Below are 18,446 nucleotides of genomic sequence, written 5' to 3' on the forward strand. Positions count from 1 at the left end.
CAGTAAATTAAATTTAAAAGAGGTTTAGTTTGGTAAAAACTCATAAATAGATAGATTTTACTGTTTAAGTCATAGCTATTTTTTAAGGTGTCTAATTCACTTCAAAACTTAAATTTGAAATGGCTTAATTACACTTGGCCCCCCCGTACTTTGACTCTGTATCACTTTACCTCCCTATACTATAAAAGTGTACAAATACCCTCTTATATTTTTGAAATGCTACAACAAATCCATCTGTTAGCATTTCGTGAGTTAAAACTCATATGACAAGCACGTGAATAGTAAATTGCTTACCTCATATTGGTCAGAAGAATATGTTTTAGATAATTTTGTCATCATTTTTTTTCTTAGATGAACTATAAAATGGCTTCCGCTCTTTTTTCCCGATCCATTTCCTTCCCCAAGCCCTAAGTGTTTTCATCCTATTTTTCTACATGCTTGAAAAGAAGAGCAAACAAAGATGGTTGGAGTACAGAATATTCGCTAAGCCCTTGAAAAACTCTAAATTTGGGGTGGGGACCAAAATATTGATATTACAATATATCTAGGAAATTCTACAGCTTATAAAAACAGAAATTTTAAGTGGACAAACCTTACAAACTCTCTGATATGCTCGATCTCCTCTGATGTTTGGCGTTCGGTGTCTTTTCCGATGCTTGAGTGCCTTGACATCCTTGAGAGGAAAGAGTTTAAGGGATGGAAATTGCAGATTAAAGAGGAAGAAGAGTGAAAGAAGAAGGGATAAAGAAGAGAAGAAGACGAGATTAGGAGGGAAGTAAAAGGGTTTCTCTCTTCTCTCGTTCTCTCTTTTTTCTTCTCTCAAAACAAATAATGCGGGCAATGTGGGCAATGTGATCGTGCGAGGTAGTGTTGTCCAATTAGTGGTAGGTGAGGGTAAATATGTATTTAATTTTTTAAACTAATAAATTATAATAATTCCATCCAACTATAAAGGGATAGAAACGTAATTTTATGGCTTTCGTTAACTACGTCTAAGGGATTGTAGCATTTCAAAAGTATAGGAGGTATGCATTTATAGTACAGGAAAACAAAATAATACATGGTCAAAGTATAGGGAGGCAAAGTGTAATTAAGCCATTTGAAACTATGTGCATTTTGCTACCTCGGCAAAACTACTAAACCGAGATGCTAATGATCGAGATGGTTTTACAAAACTCAACTCATATAGAAATTTCTCGAGGATGATAATTTGATAGGATTCCTTTTTGTTGCCCTTAGGTAATCTTCCTTTTAATACAAAGATTCTCATATCAGCACTATTATTTATAATGGGCTTTGAAATGCAAGTCTCTCTTTCCTGGGGGCCCACGCCCCGAGCTGCACGTAAAGCTCATTCATTCTTCTCTTTCCTTCTGGGTAAAAATGTAGTAGTCCAAATATGGAAACTGCTGGTTCTTCCTAAGTGAAAGATTTTTTTTTCTCCTATAGAAATTACTGTATGGTAAATTGCCAACTAATATCCTTTTAAGATATCTCAAAAATAATTTTGACCTAGTCTTGCTCACTCTATGACTTTAATTATAAAACAACCTGTCATTTATTTTGTGGATGTCGTCTAAAGCTTGGCTTCATATTGGAAGGCCAATGAGTGTCTTATCACTGATACTTCTTCGAATAATTATTTATAAATTTTTTTAATATTGTAGCTCCTATCATAAGCTTCAGAACTACTGTTGCTTTAACTCTTTGACTAATATGGAAGAAACACTGCAAATTCTTTTTTAACAAATCCAGAGTAATTCTATAAACTTGGCTCATAAGTCAGGACCCCTAGCTAAAAAGTGATGTGATACACATGGGGTCTATCTACCACTTCGCACACTTGGGCCTAGTTTGTTAATTGGGTCCCTCTCTTCTTAGATGGACTAAGGCCTATGCTGATAGGTCATTTGACCTATTAATTCAAGAGAGAGGAGCTGGCATGATTTTGCAGGATGCTAATGAATTACTTCTTTGTGTAGGGGTAGGGTAAATGAGCCGAGCTTGAGTGAGTCAGCTCTAGCTCAAGCTCAAGCTCAACCATAAATTACTTTCGAGCCTGATAATTATACTCAAGCTCGAGTTGAGCCTAACCAAGCCCAAGCCAAGCTCGAGTTGAGTCTAACCAAGCCCGAGTCGAGCCTGAGTAGAGCTCGAGCTTGATTAGAGGATGAGGCAGTAGTGGCGTGAGCGGTGATGGCTTGAACGATGGCTTGTCGAAGAAGGAGGAGGAGGTGGCGGTGCGTGGGGGTGAGGCTATGGGTGGTGGATGAGAGTGAGAGTGATAGGTGAGGATGGGGAGGGTGACGGTGATGGGTGAGGGTGGGGTTGGGGTGGGCGAGGGTGATAGGTGAGGATAGGGAGGGTGACGGTGATGGATGGGTGATGGGTGACGAGCGATGGATGGGTGAGGGTGGGTGGGGTGAGGGACACGTGTTAATATTTCTTTTATGCCACATGTCCTTAGTTGTAGCTAGTCAAGCTATCAAGCTTATTAAGCCGAGCCTGAGCAAGCTAGCTCCAGCTCATGCTTAACTCAATATTAATTTTGAGTTGCTTACAATGGCTCGAGCTCAGCTCAGCTTTGACCGACCCGAGCTAGACTCGAGCTTCAACTGAGTCAAGCTTGACAGCCTAATGTAGGGGCTAAATGAATCTTTGGAAGGGGAGCACTCACAGCTAAGGCTAGTGGAGCTTTGGAGGCTGCAACCACAGCAGGTATGGAGCAATTAATTTTGGAGCTAGATGCTAAATAACTTGTGGATATCATCACTAGTGCAACAAAGTGTCCAATCTTTTTTTACTAGATAATGATAGAATTTTTCAATCTTTTGTAAGGTCTAGAGTCATCCATACGTATAAATAAGGAAAATATGATTGCTAACTAAACAACTAGCATAAAAAGAATGAATACGAATTGATTTTGGGATAGTCTCTCTGGGAATACACCTCAACCACTTAAAGACTATTCTTTTGATCTAACCAAAGTTATTGTAGTCCACGGTAGTTAGTCAAATGAGTAAATATTATTCAAGATCTGTAGTAGAAACAAACAGAAAATTATCATTAACTTATATTTCCTATCCAAACAAAGAAAATGATCAATAAATAACATCATAACTTATTTCCTTATTTTATCTTTTAAGTACGTATAATTTTTTTTAGGAAAATGGTAGGAGACATACCATTCATAAAGTGATAAATTGCAAAACCGCGAATTAATGGATTGGTTAGATCACACGCACCGTTGTTGTTTGAAAAAAACCCTAATATAAGAGTGGAAATAAAATCCACCTAACTCAATCCTAGACTATAAGGTCAATCCTAGTGCGGTTGTTGATATTTGATACCAATGAATACCAAACCACAATATATATATATAGAAAGAGAGAGAGAGGGGAGAGATTGATTGTCTTATCCGTGGTGTAAAATTTCCCCACCAAACCTTATTTTCTTCATAATTTTTCGTGAGCGATTATTGAGAATTTTGAATTCTTTGACCAAAGATAAAGAAAGTAAATTAAGTTATGATGCATGAATAAGATCTAATTTTATCCACTTGCAGCCTTCATATATTTCCTTTATGAGGGTGATCAAGTAAAGGCCATCTAAGTTTTAGTCAAATAATGGGCCCCTTTTTTTAATCATTGCAGATCACAGCCGTTCAAATGCTTTTTACTTGACAAATGAACGGTAGACAATAAGTCAAAATAGTAATCCTGCTGCTTACTATTATACAAGACAAAGTTGCGATTGCACCACTGACCCATTCGACCGAACAATTCAGTCGTTTCCTTCTCTCCCCAAGAAGGTCGAAAAGAACTGCACAATTCCTGTCTTCCTCTGTGAAATTTCGCGAAACCCCACCTCACTTGAGCTCTAATCCCGATAAGGTGATTTGGGTATGCGGCAATTTTCCATCTATTAGTTGTTTTGTGGATTCTCGTCTATATGTCCATTGGTTCATTGCAGTTGAATTTTACTTTTATTTGGGTGTTTATATGAAATATTTGATCTTTCCCCTGAATAGGATGGTCTAGTTGAGACCTTTTGACTTGTTATTGTTCTTTACCGCGATCTTTTTACAGAGTATCTGAGGTATCTTTTAGTTTTTGACATTTGTAATATGTTACATAGAATATAACCTATGCCAGCTAATCTATAAATTGGTATGCTTTTAGTATGGATCGAGGCTTGTGATGTTATTTTATTTATTGTTTATGAGATATGTACTTCGTGGTTTTAGTTTGTCTAATGAGTAACTGAGGCAGTTGGGGTTTGGCAGGAGGTGGGTAGAGAGCGGATTAATGGCTGGAAGCCCCAATAGGAGTAGCGATACTGGAAGCAAAGGGATAACTCTGAAGGAGATTAACACGGCAGAAGTGGAGAAAGAGATGGCCCCAACTTCGTCGAACCCGATGCACCGGTCGAGCTCGCGGCCACAGCTTGACCTCAGCGGAGCAGCAATACAGGGAAATTTTGAGGAGAGGAACCCGACAATCTTGTTGCCTAACCAGTCTGATGACATCTCACATTTATCTTTGGATATTGGAGGTTTGCCTTCCTATTGTTTAATTGTTGGTTTCTCAAACTATCATGTGTTGGTTTGTTTACCTTTAGCTTTCTAGAGCATAAGAATTTAAGTTATTGTAATGATGTTGTCCCAGTAATTTCTTTATTCCAATAAGTTGGAAATTCAATGCGTCAACAGTAATCTTTACTATTGTGATATGTTCTTGGCTTCTGCCTTGTGATTGTTATTTAAGTTTGATGCCACTGGACAGTGTATCATATTGCACATTTTTTCTAATTTTCTGTTTAGTTCCTGAATTTCACAGTTATTATGCCAGATTCCCAATAGCATTATGAAGTCCTACCTTTATTGCTCCACTTTCTGCACCCTTAAACTTAATTACTGCCCCACCAGTTAGAGCTGATATGACACCAGGACAACCAAATAAGAGGGAGACCACAAACTCTTTCTTTCAGGTTGTTGCTACATTCTTATGAATGAGTTTTCTCTTTACTTCTAATCACAAGGGAAAAATTTATGGTGCTGATCAATTACATGTTATTTCAATTAGTGCTTTAAAAGATTTTCGTGTTACTCATTGACCTGTTGAAATATGTCTACATCCAAGTCATTACCCTTTAAACTATGTCTAATTTGTTAGTTTTCTTTAGTCATGTTATTTAACTAAATGTTAGTGTTATCATATGCTTCTAGGGTCACTCATCAAGTTGGTTTACTTTTCACGTCATGCGGAACATTCACCTGATGATAAGCGGAGAAGATCCATAAAGAAAAGGTTTGGACTCTCCAATGGTAGCAGGAGGAGCTACCCAATTCTTGGCGGGCGGCTCCACTTTGTAAAATTTGAGACTGAGAAGTTGAATGAATGTCTGGATTTTATTTCATCTAAGCAACTTCATCGTGGTGGTACGTGCGTACTATATTTCTTAAAGGCTAAGAAATATAACTGATTCTAGGAGATTGCAGAAAACTATGGGACTAACTATTTAACTAAAAGTTCTGCTTTACTATTTAGCTTTTAATGTGTAATAATATCCAAGCTAGATCTGCATGGGTATGTAAAAGTAGCTGCTGCTCAACTGTTTTGGTTGTTCGACTACTACTAGTGAAACTAGCAAACCTGTACTGGCAGAATGTCGCACCTCATATTGTAGTTTACATCCTTCTGAACTAGAAAGCAGTATAACAAATTAAGAACTGTTTGGTATTCTTAATTCAGTAATATTCCTGTTTTATTTTTTAACAGCTAGCCTTACAGTAATAATAATTACTCATCATCCCACCAGTTGCTAAGAAGCTTGGCTGGCGCAATGAATATCCATTAATGGCAGCATCATGTTAGCAAATTCTAGAATAATTCTATAAGCACGTAAGAGATGATCCATCAGCACCTTGGAAGTGTAACTGAAACTCTTTGTAGAGTTTGCAGGTAACCCTGCAAAAGGAGATGCAATTGTGTATATCCCCAAAACAATTCATGGTTCTGATGCTAGCAAATCTCTTCCTGGAAGAAATATGTGGCAACTTACACCTAGCTTGGTTATAGTGTTTCAGGTGTTTAGATAGTGTCTCTCACTCACTCAATCGTTCTTTCCACCTCTTTCATTAGGTCCAGTACAAAGACATTAGGAAAGTCTATTATTTGATGAGTCAGTTGAAGATAACTTGCATCTAGTTGTAGTTGTTATCCAAATCATTTTTTTTACAGATTTAAGTCTAAAAGAGATGAACTATTTGTTCTTAATTCTTTAATTGTTCATATTAAGTTTGACCTTTCTAGCATTTTTTTTTCTTCCCTGCATCACTTGTCAAAAAGAGAATTTATTCCCCCTGTTTCACTAGGATTTCGATTCTTGTTATGCCTTCATCTTATATCATAGTGTTCTTAACTGTTTGGTTTATTATATTATTGATGGGAGCTGTTTTAGGTCACAGGAATTGATTCACCTTCATGGCATTCTAGGGATCGACCTGATGCTAATCTAATAATAAAGGTAATACCGACAAGTATACCAAGGATATGTTATGTGAGCATTTAGCTGGCTAAATTTTCTTTTGTTTTTCTATTATTTGTATGCATGTTTTAGGTAAAAATTGTGGGATTTCTTAAATGTCTACCAAAGATGGTGTTGTTGTACATAATTTTTTTTCTATATTGTTGAATGATGATTAATATCAAATGCATAACAGCTAACTAGTGATACCTAAGTTGTAGTTTCTGATATGGACTTTTTGCTAGCTCAACCTTTTATCTTGACATTTCATGGTTTCTCTCGAGTATCTAGTTATTTATGGACCCAATACATGTGGATTTATTTTTATTAGTACTAATTATCTATTGTGGCCTTGGTGTGCCTATACATGTGTTATGATTGCATTAAAGTATCTTGACTTTCTGACGTAGAGGTGGGAGAAAAATAAAAAATAAAGCAAATGAATGGTTCTTTGTGGATATGGGCAAGTGAAAAAGTCTAGGATGGGATTAAGATATTAGTATATTTCAGACATGATATTTCTTTAAACACAAGATCCATATGGTTTTGAATGTCTAAACTGGATGTCACTTGAGTCTTAAGTTCGGGCATCTGGATAACATTGGATACAAATCCTTTGAGCGGTCTACTATTGCTCAATGATCAATGGGAATAAGTTGGTTTGCATGACTAACATGATTGACGCAAGTTGACATGTATGGTGCTAGTGAATTACTAGCACTGATATAGAGGCATGCCAACCAATGCTGACCCTGGGCCAAAGACGTGCCAAATTGGCACTTGTTGTTTGGCATTGGTTGTACCACACCATATCAACCATGCAAATTTAGTAGAGTCCCGAGCTTTGCTATTTGGCATGTGATGTGTAGTGCCTTATCGACACTGATAAAGGACATAATGTGACTTTTATGTTGACTCCATACTGAACCAACATATAATCATGATGTTGTGTTTCCTATTTGGCATGGAGTTCAAGCAAGCTTTGTCATGATCGGAAATCAAAATTATGATTGACCATGTATCTCAATACACTTGAGAGACACGAAGTTTTACTAGTGCTTTTTAAGTACACAATGACAAGAATTAATAAGAAAATTTAATTTCTATAATTTAATCTAATAATAATAAAAATAATTAATGTCATCACTAATGTATTTCTAAGTAAATTGAATTAACAAATAGTCTAAAACATAAAAACTAAAAGAACTGGAAGGTAAAAGGAGTAGATTCTAAGTGGAGATGGGGTCCTAGTGCATTTTTAGTTGTCACGTTGACTATTACCTGAAATATTAGAAGAAAAAATTCCATAAGCCAACAACTATATTTCAGTTAGTGGAATCCACTCAAAAGCCAAATAAATTCAAAATTCATAACTTAAGTAAAATCTAAATCCAACGATATAAAATGACAATTCCACTAAGCATATTCTTAAAGTAACAATAATAACAACAATAATAAATAATAGAAAGTCATATATCATAACATGCTCTGTTCTAACATACTGAATTTTTCTCAAATATAATAATATTATTTCTCTCAATTAGGTCTATATCATATAGATCTATATCAACTAGAAGTCACCTCGAGATGATGCTCGGATCTTTTCTTCATAGCTGATTTGGTTAGGATCACTAAGATATGTTATTATATGATAAACATACCATGTCTCATTTACTAACTATTGAAAAAGATTAGAATCACTTAGAAAGTCTTTCGATCTCACTTAAGATTGTTTATAACTCCGCTAGAGTCACCTGAGAAAGTCAATGCAGTGATCTAATAGGATTTTTCCCTAAATTTTTTTGTTAGACTTGAGTCACCTTGGAAAGTCGTAAGCGATCTATACCAGGATTATTCTCTAAGTCATATCAAATATTAGTTATATTTTTCCCTACTAAAATTTGCTATTTGCAAGAAGTATAGCGATACAATGAATCATATTACATATAAAATTATAATAATTAAATTACACAACAAAAATATAATAAATAAATTTGCATATAGAGAAATATGTGGCCTAATAAAAAGCACGAAATACAATATGAATAAATATGTGAGTGAACTCACTTACCTAAGTCTAGGTAAAATAACTGAAACTTTTGCCGCTAAGTTATGCATTTAATCTTGCTCTCCCCAGAATATTTGTTAACTTACCAACTACTCTAAAAACTTAAGCTGTTAAAGAATAATAATTTTTACATTTTATATTTAATACTCTCTCTCACTTCAAGAATGAGATATTTTCATAGGTTCAAGAACTGCACTTGATTTAAATGAGTGAATGCTTTATATTTTAAATAATAGATGAGTCTGACATGATTCAAACTCAAGACTTTTGCTTTGATATTATGTTAATTTACAAACTATTCTAAAATTTTTAGTTGTTAGAAAATGGTGGTTTTTATACTTTTATTTTATATTTATTATTTAACAAGAGGCAACGATGTGAGCCTCATATTGGGCACCTTTCAAGCGAGCAAAAAATTTATAAGCCCAACTGAGAACACACAGAAATACACCCATAGAAAAGGAAAAATTTAACAGAAAAAAAATTCTTGCTTACTGATGGAGCAGCCAAATAAAATTTTCTCGTCATATTCTTTTGTATAGCACTACTTTACTTATTAGTTATTAGTTCCTATTTTGTTCTTAGTATCTATACCTGATGCATATCTGACGCTGTTCATGCATGCCATAGGACTGTATTAATAGTTTTGCTCTCTCTTTATCAACGATGACGACGGATATACTTGTTTGCACCTCATTTATGTGCACCTAATGCAGCTCTTTAGGTTGCAATTGCTTTAATAAGATAGTGTATTGAGTGGTTACATTTGAATGGAAAGGCGACAGGTGGTGGAGCATATAAATTCGCAGATGTATTCAAGGAGAGACTTGGAGTTAGTATCGATAAGGAGGATGAAATGGACTGTCTTGTAGCTGGAGCAAATTTTTTGCTTAAGGTGTGTCCGTGACTCCTTGTAAATTTTTGCTATGATCACTTTACATGTTAGCACTCTTCTCTAAGTATAATATAGAAGATGTCAATATGGGAATTCATGTTCTTTTATTAGTGTCAATATAACTGATCTAAATGTGCATTTCCTTGTTGGTGGGTATGATTTTACATTACTATGATGCATTAACTCTCATGTTGTCTCCTAAGTAGTGCTAATGCTAATATATTCTTAGTGGCTTGCGTAAGATCTAACTATAATATAGAAGATGTCAATATTGGAATTCATGTTCTTTTATTAGTGTCAAATGTCAATATAGCTGATCTAAATGTGTACTTCCTTGTTGGCAGGCATAATTTTACATTACTATGAAACATTAACTCTCACGTTGTCTCCTAACTAGTGCCATTGCTAATATAATCCTAGTGGCTTGCTTAAGATCCTGATTTTGTTTCGTGGGAGCCAAATTGAAGTTTAACATAAGTGAATGAAATAAGTTGTTGCTGTTGAGATCCATACATGGATTTATTGTTGATTACTGGCATGCAATACACATTATGTATCTATAAGGTTATTGTTTGTAGGATACACTCCTATGCATGTTGTATCAGAGATTTAGTCCGTCACATGGATGGCCGTGCCACTGTTATGACCCAGCTAGGCTTGGAATTCGAGCCTCGAGTTTGGGTGTTCGAATGTCTGGCGCAGGAATTCAAACGTCATATCTCCACATCCATATCTCCATATCCTCGTATCCTGCATTCGTATCCGTGCTTCATAGGCTGCAACTTATCCAAGAGCTCCTAATTGTATTTTTTTAGTGCTGTGATTTTTATTGCATGCTTGTGTTATTGATGTTAGAGGTGATCTTCAGGCGAGATGGGCCGGGCTCATGCTCATGCTGGGTGTCTGTTCGGCAGCTCACCATTGAGAGACACTTAGGTCGGACCCGGTTTGAGTCAGGCTAAATAGTCTAGCTCATTACTATCCAGTAACCCATGAGATATTGAGTTCGGGCTTGGAATAACTGGTTGGGCCATTGGACATTTCAAAATACCCTCATGTTAATTTGCCAATCTCATGGACTTTTTCTTTTTTTTTTTAATTAATAAGAGTTAATGTCATGTACTTGCCCTCTTTGACTTGTATCAACAATATAAAAAGAAATGTCAGCACAATGAAGCATTTTAGAAAAAAAAAGTCAGAATAGAGAACGTGAAGGATTTCTGGCTGATAGGGCTGCACGGGCTGTAGACAAGCTAGTTAGGTCAGGCTTTCAGATCGAGTTGGGCGGACAAAGGCCTGACTTGTATCACCCATTACTAAATTGGGCTAGAGTTGGGTCGAGGCCAAGTTAGGCTCAGGCTTGACTTAGCATGGTCCATTTCGAACAGTTTTGAGCTAGGCTTGGGCAAGCCAGGCCATTTAATCACCTCTATTGATGTTATAGCAGTTCTACAAGATTGAAAATTGAGAACATGCATATTTCAGTACATCTATCATGCCATTATTTGTTAAGGATCCATGAATCTCCCTTGATCACATTTAGTGACAATATCAACAATTTCCATTTAGTTGATAAGTTCAATGTGCTACCATACCCCTTGTCATATATAAAGTTATAAACCAATTTTAAAAAAATGATTTAAATGGATTAATATTTACTACTGGTTTCTTTATACCTATCACCAATTAGTTTCAATTACATTGGATTAGTGCTTACATCTATATATCATAAGTTTGGGACAAATTCATGCATCATGGTACCTTTCGGCCCTTTTTTAGCTTATGTTAGATAGAGCTGATTAGCTGAATGGAAGGAAAAAGATCCATAAAAATCCCAATAATTGGGACTAAAGGCTTGTGTGGTACCATTTAATGGACATTTTGTGGTGACTTATTTTTTCTTGTGACTACATTTGGCTGGAGAAATTGTTGGTGTTGTTTGGAAAGGATATTCTATTCTTTCCGCTGTCATCAAGTTCTGTGCAATATAATACAAATATGGTTAATTAAGTTTTGCAATATCCTGACAGTTTTTATCTCTTCCACTATACTATGAAGTGGTAGAAAGAATGTACAATGGAGCATTAAATTTTGGCATTGTAACATTTTAGGTCATTTTGGTTGAATTGGTGGTCTTGTAACATTCAATTACAGAATTATACAATAATTTAAAATGTTATATGTGATGCATAGTAACAAACTTAATCATTTGTAAAAATGCTGGTACAATTTCTCATATACTGTTAATCCAATACTATGTTTGATAGGCTATACGTCATGAAGCTTTCACTCACATGGAAGGCCAGAAGGAGTTCGTGCAGATTGATCATAATGATTTGTTCCCATACCTTCTTGTTAATGTTGGTTCTGGAGTTAGTATAATTAAGGTACTATTCAAGCCTACCTATTCTTTGACTGGGTCACTTTTCATATCAAATATTCTGTCTTTATAAACCTCTTCAATCTTTCCTTTATTAAGGTTGATGGGGAGGGGAAGTTTCAAAGAGTAAGTGGCACAAATGTTGGTGGTGGTACGTATTGGGGATTGGGAAGGTTGTTGACAAAGTGCAAGAGGTGCTTTTCCTTTAGGGATAAATCAATATATTATCTTATGCAATTAATTAAGGCTTTCTTTCTGTCTGGTAATTTATACATCTTCATCCACAGTTTTGACGAGTTGTTGGAATTGAGCCAGCAAGGGGACAATAGCAATGTTGACATGCTTGTTGGAGATATATATGGTGGTTTGGATTACTCCAAGGTACCTCTTGTTCTTGTCTCATGCAAACTTCAAGATATGCTGTTATAAATTCCAATGTACTGCTTGATTTTATCATTGAAGAACATGTAGCCTATTAACTGTAAGATATTTACAGAAGATCATTTGGCTGCAAACCTGCAACCTGGTTAAATTTGGAAAGTTTTTATATAGCCTGTAGATATTTGCAACTATGTCTAGCTCTGACTTGTTCAAAATTCATCTTGTTCTCAAATTTCTATTAGGATCACAAATTGTGAGCTTTTAATTATCTCAATTTAAAAAGTTTCTCTACAAACCCATTCTTCGATTCCATTTAAACTGTTTATTGCTATATGTCATTGTTTTGCCACATTTCTTCCTTATATCTCTATCAGCTTTCCACAGATTTCATACCACCTGGATCATAACCATTTCAATCTAAAAGCTTCCACTATCATATGATACCCTTTTCCGCTTATATCTTTTTCTGTCCAAACCTTACATGCTGCTTTTGACGATCTCCTCCGTAAATTAGCAAATTATCATGGCCGGCTCCCTTACAAGGTTGGGTCAACTGTCATGCTACTTGCTACCAGATCAACTTGATGGAAATCTTTATAGTGCTAATATTTCATGTTATGCTTATTTAAACATCAAATGTTCTATTCATATCTGGTAGTATATTTTTAGTCCTTTACATAAACTGGATGATGCAAGCAATAGGAACGTTTTATGTTGCTCCAATATCAGAAAAAAAAGTGAGTTAACAGTCATAGGATTAGCTGCCACCAGAAGAAACCAAAGAAGGAAAAAAATAGGATCAAAATTCTAAATTGTGTTTCATGTAGTTTAGGATGAGCTAATTGGTTGTTCTCATTGATGGATGGTTTCCTATATAGCTAAGTATTTATGTTTACTCCCTGAAAAAGAAGATAGTCGACAATCTTTTCTATAACTACTTTTTGTTGGAACTATTTTGGTTATAATCCTCTTGGAAGTGATAAATTCTCTCCTTGTAAAAAAAAATGATTGACAATTCCATTCTCATTCAGATTAGTTTTATGGAGTTGATTATTGCTTTGGATCAGTTATACTCATGTACAAGAAAAATGAAACAGATGGAAGCTCAAACATTGAAAAGATAAAGTACATATTCATAGGGACTTTTCTTTAGCCAGGAAAAGAAAGAAACACCTAGCAACTCATTATTTGATGCTCTTTTCTCCTTTCTTTTCTTACACTTAGGATCATTTTCAAGCTCTTTACATACTAGCACACAGTAAGAGCTTCTTCCATATTGTGTTTGATTATTCTGGCTTATTTAAATTCTTCAAAACATTGCAGATTGGCCTCTCAGCATCTACTATTGCCTCTAGTTTTGGGAAGACCATCTCAGAAAACAAGGAACTCTCAGATTACAGACCTGAGGATATTTCTCTTTCTCTCTTGCGAATGATCTCATATAACATCGGACAGGTTAGATTTCCTTACTCTTTAATTATTGTGGGAATTTGAGTGGCTCAACTAGGTGTATTTGGATAATCTCAAGCATCTCATAGCATAACTGGAAACAGTGTCATATTGGAAAAGGTGGGAAAGTTGAAGGATTTTACTTCTCAATAAACCCACTATGCTCACTGAGGTCATTGTGAAATAGCTTTGCCAATAATTGATAGTTAAGTTTTTGCTGTTTAGTACCGAGAGCCACAACATTTTGCTGCCTCACTCTATGGTAGATAATGTCACGACCTGAAATCGGAGTCATGGCCGGCTATGTACCTCAATACATTTGAGATACACGAAGTCGTAACTAATATTTTAATAAGTCTTAAAATGACAATAGTTTAATTATGAATATCTAACTTCATTAAATATAATCCAATAATAAAGAAAAAATCAATAATATCACTAATGTGTCTCTAATCAAACTAAAATAATAGATGGTTTAGAATAAAAGGTCTAATATAACCGATGAATAAAATAATAAAATCTTAAGTGAAGATAGGGTCTTAGTGCATCTTGCTCAGCCGTCATGTTAATCAATATTTAAAATATTAGAAGGAATCTATGAGTCAATAACTATAGCTCAGTGAGTGAAATCCATTGAAAAACTAAATAAATCTGAATCCATAAACACAACTTTAAATAAATAAAAGTCTAATAATATAAATGAAAATCTCACTAAGCATGCTTATGATAACAATAATATTAACAGCATAAGTAATTACAGAGTAAGTCATATCTCATAACATGCTTAGCATCAACATACTAAATTTTTTTATAATAATAATAATATTATTATTAATATTAATAATAAATATGTCTTAGTTAGGATAATGCTCTGTGGATTCACATTAATTGGAAGTTACCTCGAGATGATACTCGGGTTTTTTCTTTGTAGTTGATCTAACTAGAATTAGTAGGAGGTGTCACTATGCGATAAACTTATCCTATCTTTTTCACTAACCAAAGAGAAAGATTAATCACCTCAAAGAGATTTCTGATCTAGCATGGGATTGTTTTTTTGCCATATTAGAGTCACCTAAACGGATCACATGTTGATCAGGTATAGATTTGTTCTTTGAACTTCAAAGTAGACTTGGGTCATTATAGGGAAATGCATGAAGAATATCTAATTTATGTTTGTTCTCAAAATCTTACCATATATCAATTATATTTTTTAAATTTCAACTAATATTCACTCTCATTTTAATTATTATTTGCACGAAGTATAGCAATGCAATATGTCATGTTTTAGACACAAAATATAATAATTAATATGCATACAAAAATATAAGAATGTATTTGCACATCGAGTTATACGTGAAATAATAAAAAGCATGAAGTCTAAGACGAATAAATCGAACAAATATATGAGTGAACCCACTCACTTGAGTCCAAATGAAACAATGAAAATCTCTAATTCACATGCTAAAAATCACCATCTTTAAATTAAATAAATAATATAATTTTAATTTAACGAATATCATGATTTCTAAAATTTAAAACTAATTAGATTATTTAAATGTGCTATATTAAGCCCAAAGGATTAGGCTGGGTTGCAATTGTCTCGCATTAATTCAAACCTAAAGGGTTGGGCTGGGTTGCAGCTGGCCCACAACCCACCCAAAAATTCATATTTAAATGGATTGGGCTAAAGACCCAATCTCATAAAACTAATTTGGTCGGGTCGGGTCAATCGTCGATGAACGATGTCAACTGTCAACTCCAAGGTTGATAGCGATCCAATCCACAAGGGCTCTAAAAGAAGTACACATGGCATGAATCTGAGGACATGAAGCTTCCGGAGTAGGAGCAGTAGCAACTCTAAGCTGTCGGCTGGCAAGCTTCGCCAAACTGCATATGCCCAAATAATTAGGTATTTATTTTCCACCCTAAAATACTCAATTTAATTTTATGGAGTGGGAGAGCACTCACCGATGGGTCGCGTAGCATTCTCCGAATGCTCCGACAGTGCTCCGCCGTGCCGATCCGAGGACGCGACTTGGACAAGGAAGAAAGAAGAAGAGGAGAGAAAGAGGAAGAACGGGGTTCAGTGTATCTCTCAAAATTTAAGGTTAGGGTTTTATTTTATCGGAGCGAAATTTAATTTTGATTAGGATTCGGCCAAGGGTTTCGCGGCCATCCCTCTTCTCGTTGCAAAACAGGTGAGAGAAGGAGTCGCACATGCAATGCACATGAATTTTTATTTTATTTTTTGAATTCTTACAGATGAACTGGAGCTGACTACTCTTTCCTTTCTCTCAAAAATAAGAAAAAAAGAGAAAAAAAAACTTAGTGCTCTCTTTCTTTCTCTTTATAATGGTAACTAAGAAATCCATCTCCTTGGAGCTAGTGACTATGGGATGTCAATGGGTTGAAAGTCACTTTTGATGCACTAAGGTAGTTAGCACCAATTCATAAAACATTCAAAACTAATACCATCTTTTTGTTCTTAATATTTTCAATCTTGTTGATTAGAAGAAGATATTCAAGGAATGTCTTGTTAAATAAGGAGCTCAAACAAGGTGGTTAACATAATAAGATACTGAGATGGTAGGTACTGGTAGTATCCTATTTTCATTGTTAAGAGCGAGAAGCAAATTGCTTTTAGTGATGGAAATTATATTACATATCTGGTCAGATTGCCAAAATTATGTCTTCCTTTGTGGTAATTTACACGTTGGTTGTATAATACCCTAGTGTTTGTGGCATGCTGATTAACGTCATAATTATGTGAGACTTGTGGAAATAATAACTGGCTTTTGTCCTCTAGTATTACTAGATGAGGTGGCTAATGAAAGATACTGAGATACTGATGGTAATTTTATATTTTCATGAGTTACTCAGATGGTAGTTTTATACTTTCATAGCCATAAATGAGAAAGCAAACTATTTTTAGAGAGAAATTTTCTTAGATATCTGTATAGATTGCAAAAAGACATCTTCCTTTGTGATAATAAATCACCTTGGTGGTATTAATCTACTACTCTGGTGGCACGGTGATAAACTGATAACATCAATTTATGTGGACATGTTAACTCGCTTTTGTCCTCAACCTCCAATTTTTTAGTCCTTTGGACTTAATTTTTGAGAAAGAGCCAATGCACATTTAAACTTCATATAGTTGATTAAATCTATTCACATGTTTGTGATACTTCAAGACACTTAATAATCTTGAACTGGAATATGTGCATATGGATTGCAAGTTGACTCACCAGGGATAAGATATGGGCCTTCTATATATCCATAACATTTTTCTCCACTTGAGGCCTCCATTTTCATGTCATAACTTATATCTGTAGATTTGCAGCTGCTCTTTAAGGCAGTTCATCTGTTTTTGTTTTTGATTGAACTCTCTCTCTCTCATACACAAAAACATGAGAAAAGAGCAGGAAAAAGAAAGAAAGAAAACAGCAAGCAGACAAACAAATGCAGAAAAGCAAGAGTTATAGGTTCCATAGCGATGTATCTTTTACCTCAAATGCAAACCAAAATGTCATAAATGTTCTAACCTTCCATATTGCTCACTTGCTTTCTGTTTGATAGATCTCATATTTGAATGCGCTTCGTTATGGGCTCAAAAGAATATTTTTTGGTGGATTTTTCATTCGCGGTCATGCTTACACCATGGACACTATCTCTTTTGCCGTCCATTTCTGGTAACTTCTTTGGACATAGTTCTACTCATGTGCTTTAAGACTTACACTTAATAGTTTATGGTAGAGATTATCATTCTTTTGCTTTAAGCCTTTAACTACACAGTATTATCTCTGCATATATATATATGCACATATCAGTTTCAGTTTTGGAAACTGTTAGAGGGTGGTATTCTTGAAATATTGATATTTTATTCTTAGTTAGAATAGTTTCTCCTCTTATTCTTCATTTATGTAGGTCCAAGGGACAGGCACAAGCCATGTTTTTGCGTCATGAGGGTTTTCTGGGAGCTCTTGGTGCATTTATGAGCTATGAGAAGCATGGTCTGGATGACTTGATGTCACATCAGTTGGTGGAACGGTTCCCTATGGGTTCTCCTTATGTTGGAGGAAAGTTTCATGGTCCTCCTCTTAGTGACTTGAATGAGAAGGCAAGGATATAAGATTCTTACCTTGCACTTGGTGGTTATGCTGTTCTCAAATTTTAACGTTTTTATTTTGTTACTGTAGAGCTCCAAGATTTATATATACCAGTCCTACTAACTCTTATTCATATTATATTATCTTATTATCTTATTTGATTACTTTTTGAATCTCAAAATAGAGATCGTGCTAGTTTTAGTCATGAAGGAGGTCTTTTTTTTTTCTTTTCTTTTTGTGAGATTTGGGATTTCTGCCCTTTCCTCTGATTTCCTTTTATGCGGTGAAAGAATGAATACTTGTCTCTTTGCAGATATCATGGATGGAGAAATTTGTACAGAAGGGTACTGAGATAACAGCCCCTGTTCCAATGGCTCCTCCTGGAACAACTGGTGTGGGAGGTTTTGACCGCCCTTCTTCAAGGGGAAACATATTGCGTTCTGATGCTAGTGCAGCATTGAATATCGGTGTTCTCCATCTTGTGCCCACGCTTGATGTGTTCCCTTTGTTAGCAGACCCTAAGATGTACGCTGCCACTTTACTCTTCTTTTCTTTTATCTGAATCAGTAAACATCTTTCTGATGGAAAGTGTTGCCTGATAACAAGCCACTTGGCCTTGTCCTGGAAAGTTTCTGC

General features: G+C 35.2%; 1 protein-coding gene across 3 annotated transcripts in view; it reads left to right on the forward strand.

The window, feature by feature from the left end:
* The first annotated feature begins 3,752 nt into the window (after window positions 1-3,752).
* The window catches only part of LOC140764697 (pantothenate kinase 2-like), a 30,853-nt gene continuing 16,159 nt past the window's right edge, over window positions 3,753-18,446 (forward strand). Inside the window, exons 1-12 of one of the 3 annotated variants that reach the window (XM_073103398.1) lie at window positions 3,753-3,902; window positions 4,286-4,554; window positions 5,228-5,440; window positions 6,470-6,528; window positions 9,375-9,491; window positions 11,759-11,878; window positions 11,971-12,065; window positions 12,159-12,252; window positions 13,576-13,707; window positions 17,281-17,393; window positions 17,629-17,821; window positions 18,124-18,335. In XM_073103398.1, the coding sequence (XP_072959499.1) occupies window positions 4,308-4,554; window positions 5,228-5,440; window positions 6,470-6,528; window positions 9,375-9,491; window positions 11,759-11,878; window positions 11,971-12,065; window positions 12,159-12,252; window positions 13,576-13,707; window positions 17,281-17,393; window positions 17,629-17,821; window positions 18,124-18,335 (1,595 nt within the window). In that variant the 5' untranslated portion in view covers window positions 3,753-3,902; window positions 4,286-4,307. Of the gene's footprint in view, window positions 3,903-4,285; window positions 4,555-5,227; window positions 5,441-6,462; window positions 6,529-9,374; window positions 9,492-11,758; window positions 11,879-11,970; window positions 12,066-12,158; window positions 12,253-13,575; window positions 13,708-17,280; window positions 17,394-17,628; window positions 17,822-18,123; window positions 18,336-18,446 lie in introns of those variants that run through there. The other 2 variants (XM_073103399.1, XM_073103400.1) reach the window with 2 other exon arrangements.

Source organism: Typha angustifolia, chromosome 8 (genome assembly GCF_048772165.1).
Source record: "Typha angustifolia cultivar Huaian chromosome 8, ASM4877216v1, whole genome shotgun sequence".
Classification (NCBI taxonomy): domain Eukaryota; kingdom Viridiplantae; phylum Streptophyta; class Magnoliopsida; order Poales; family Typhaceae; genus Typha; species Typha angustifolia.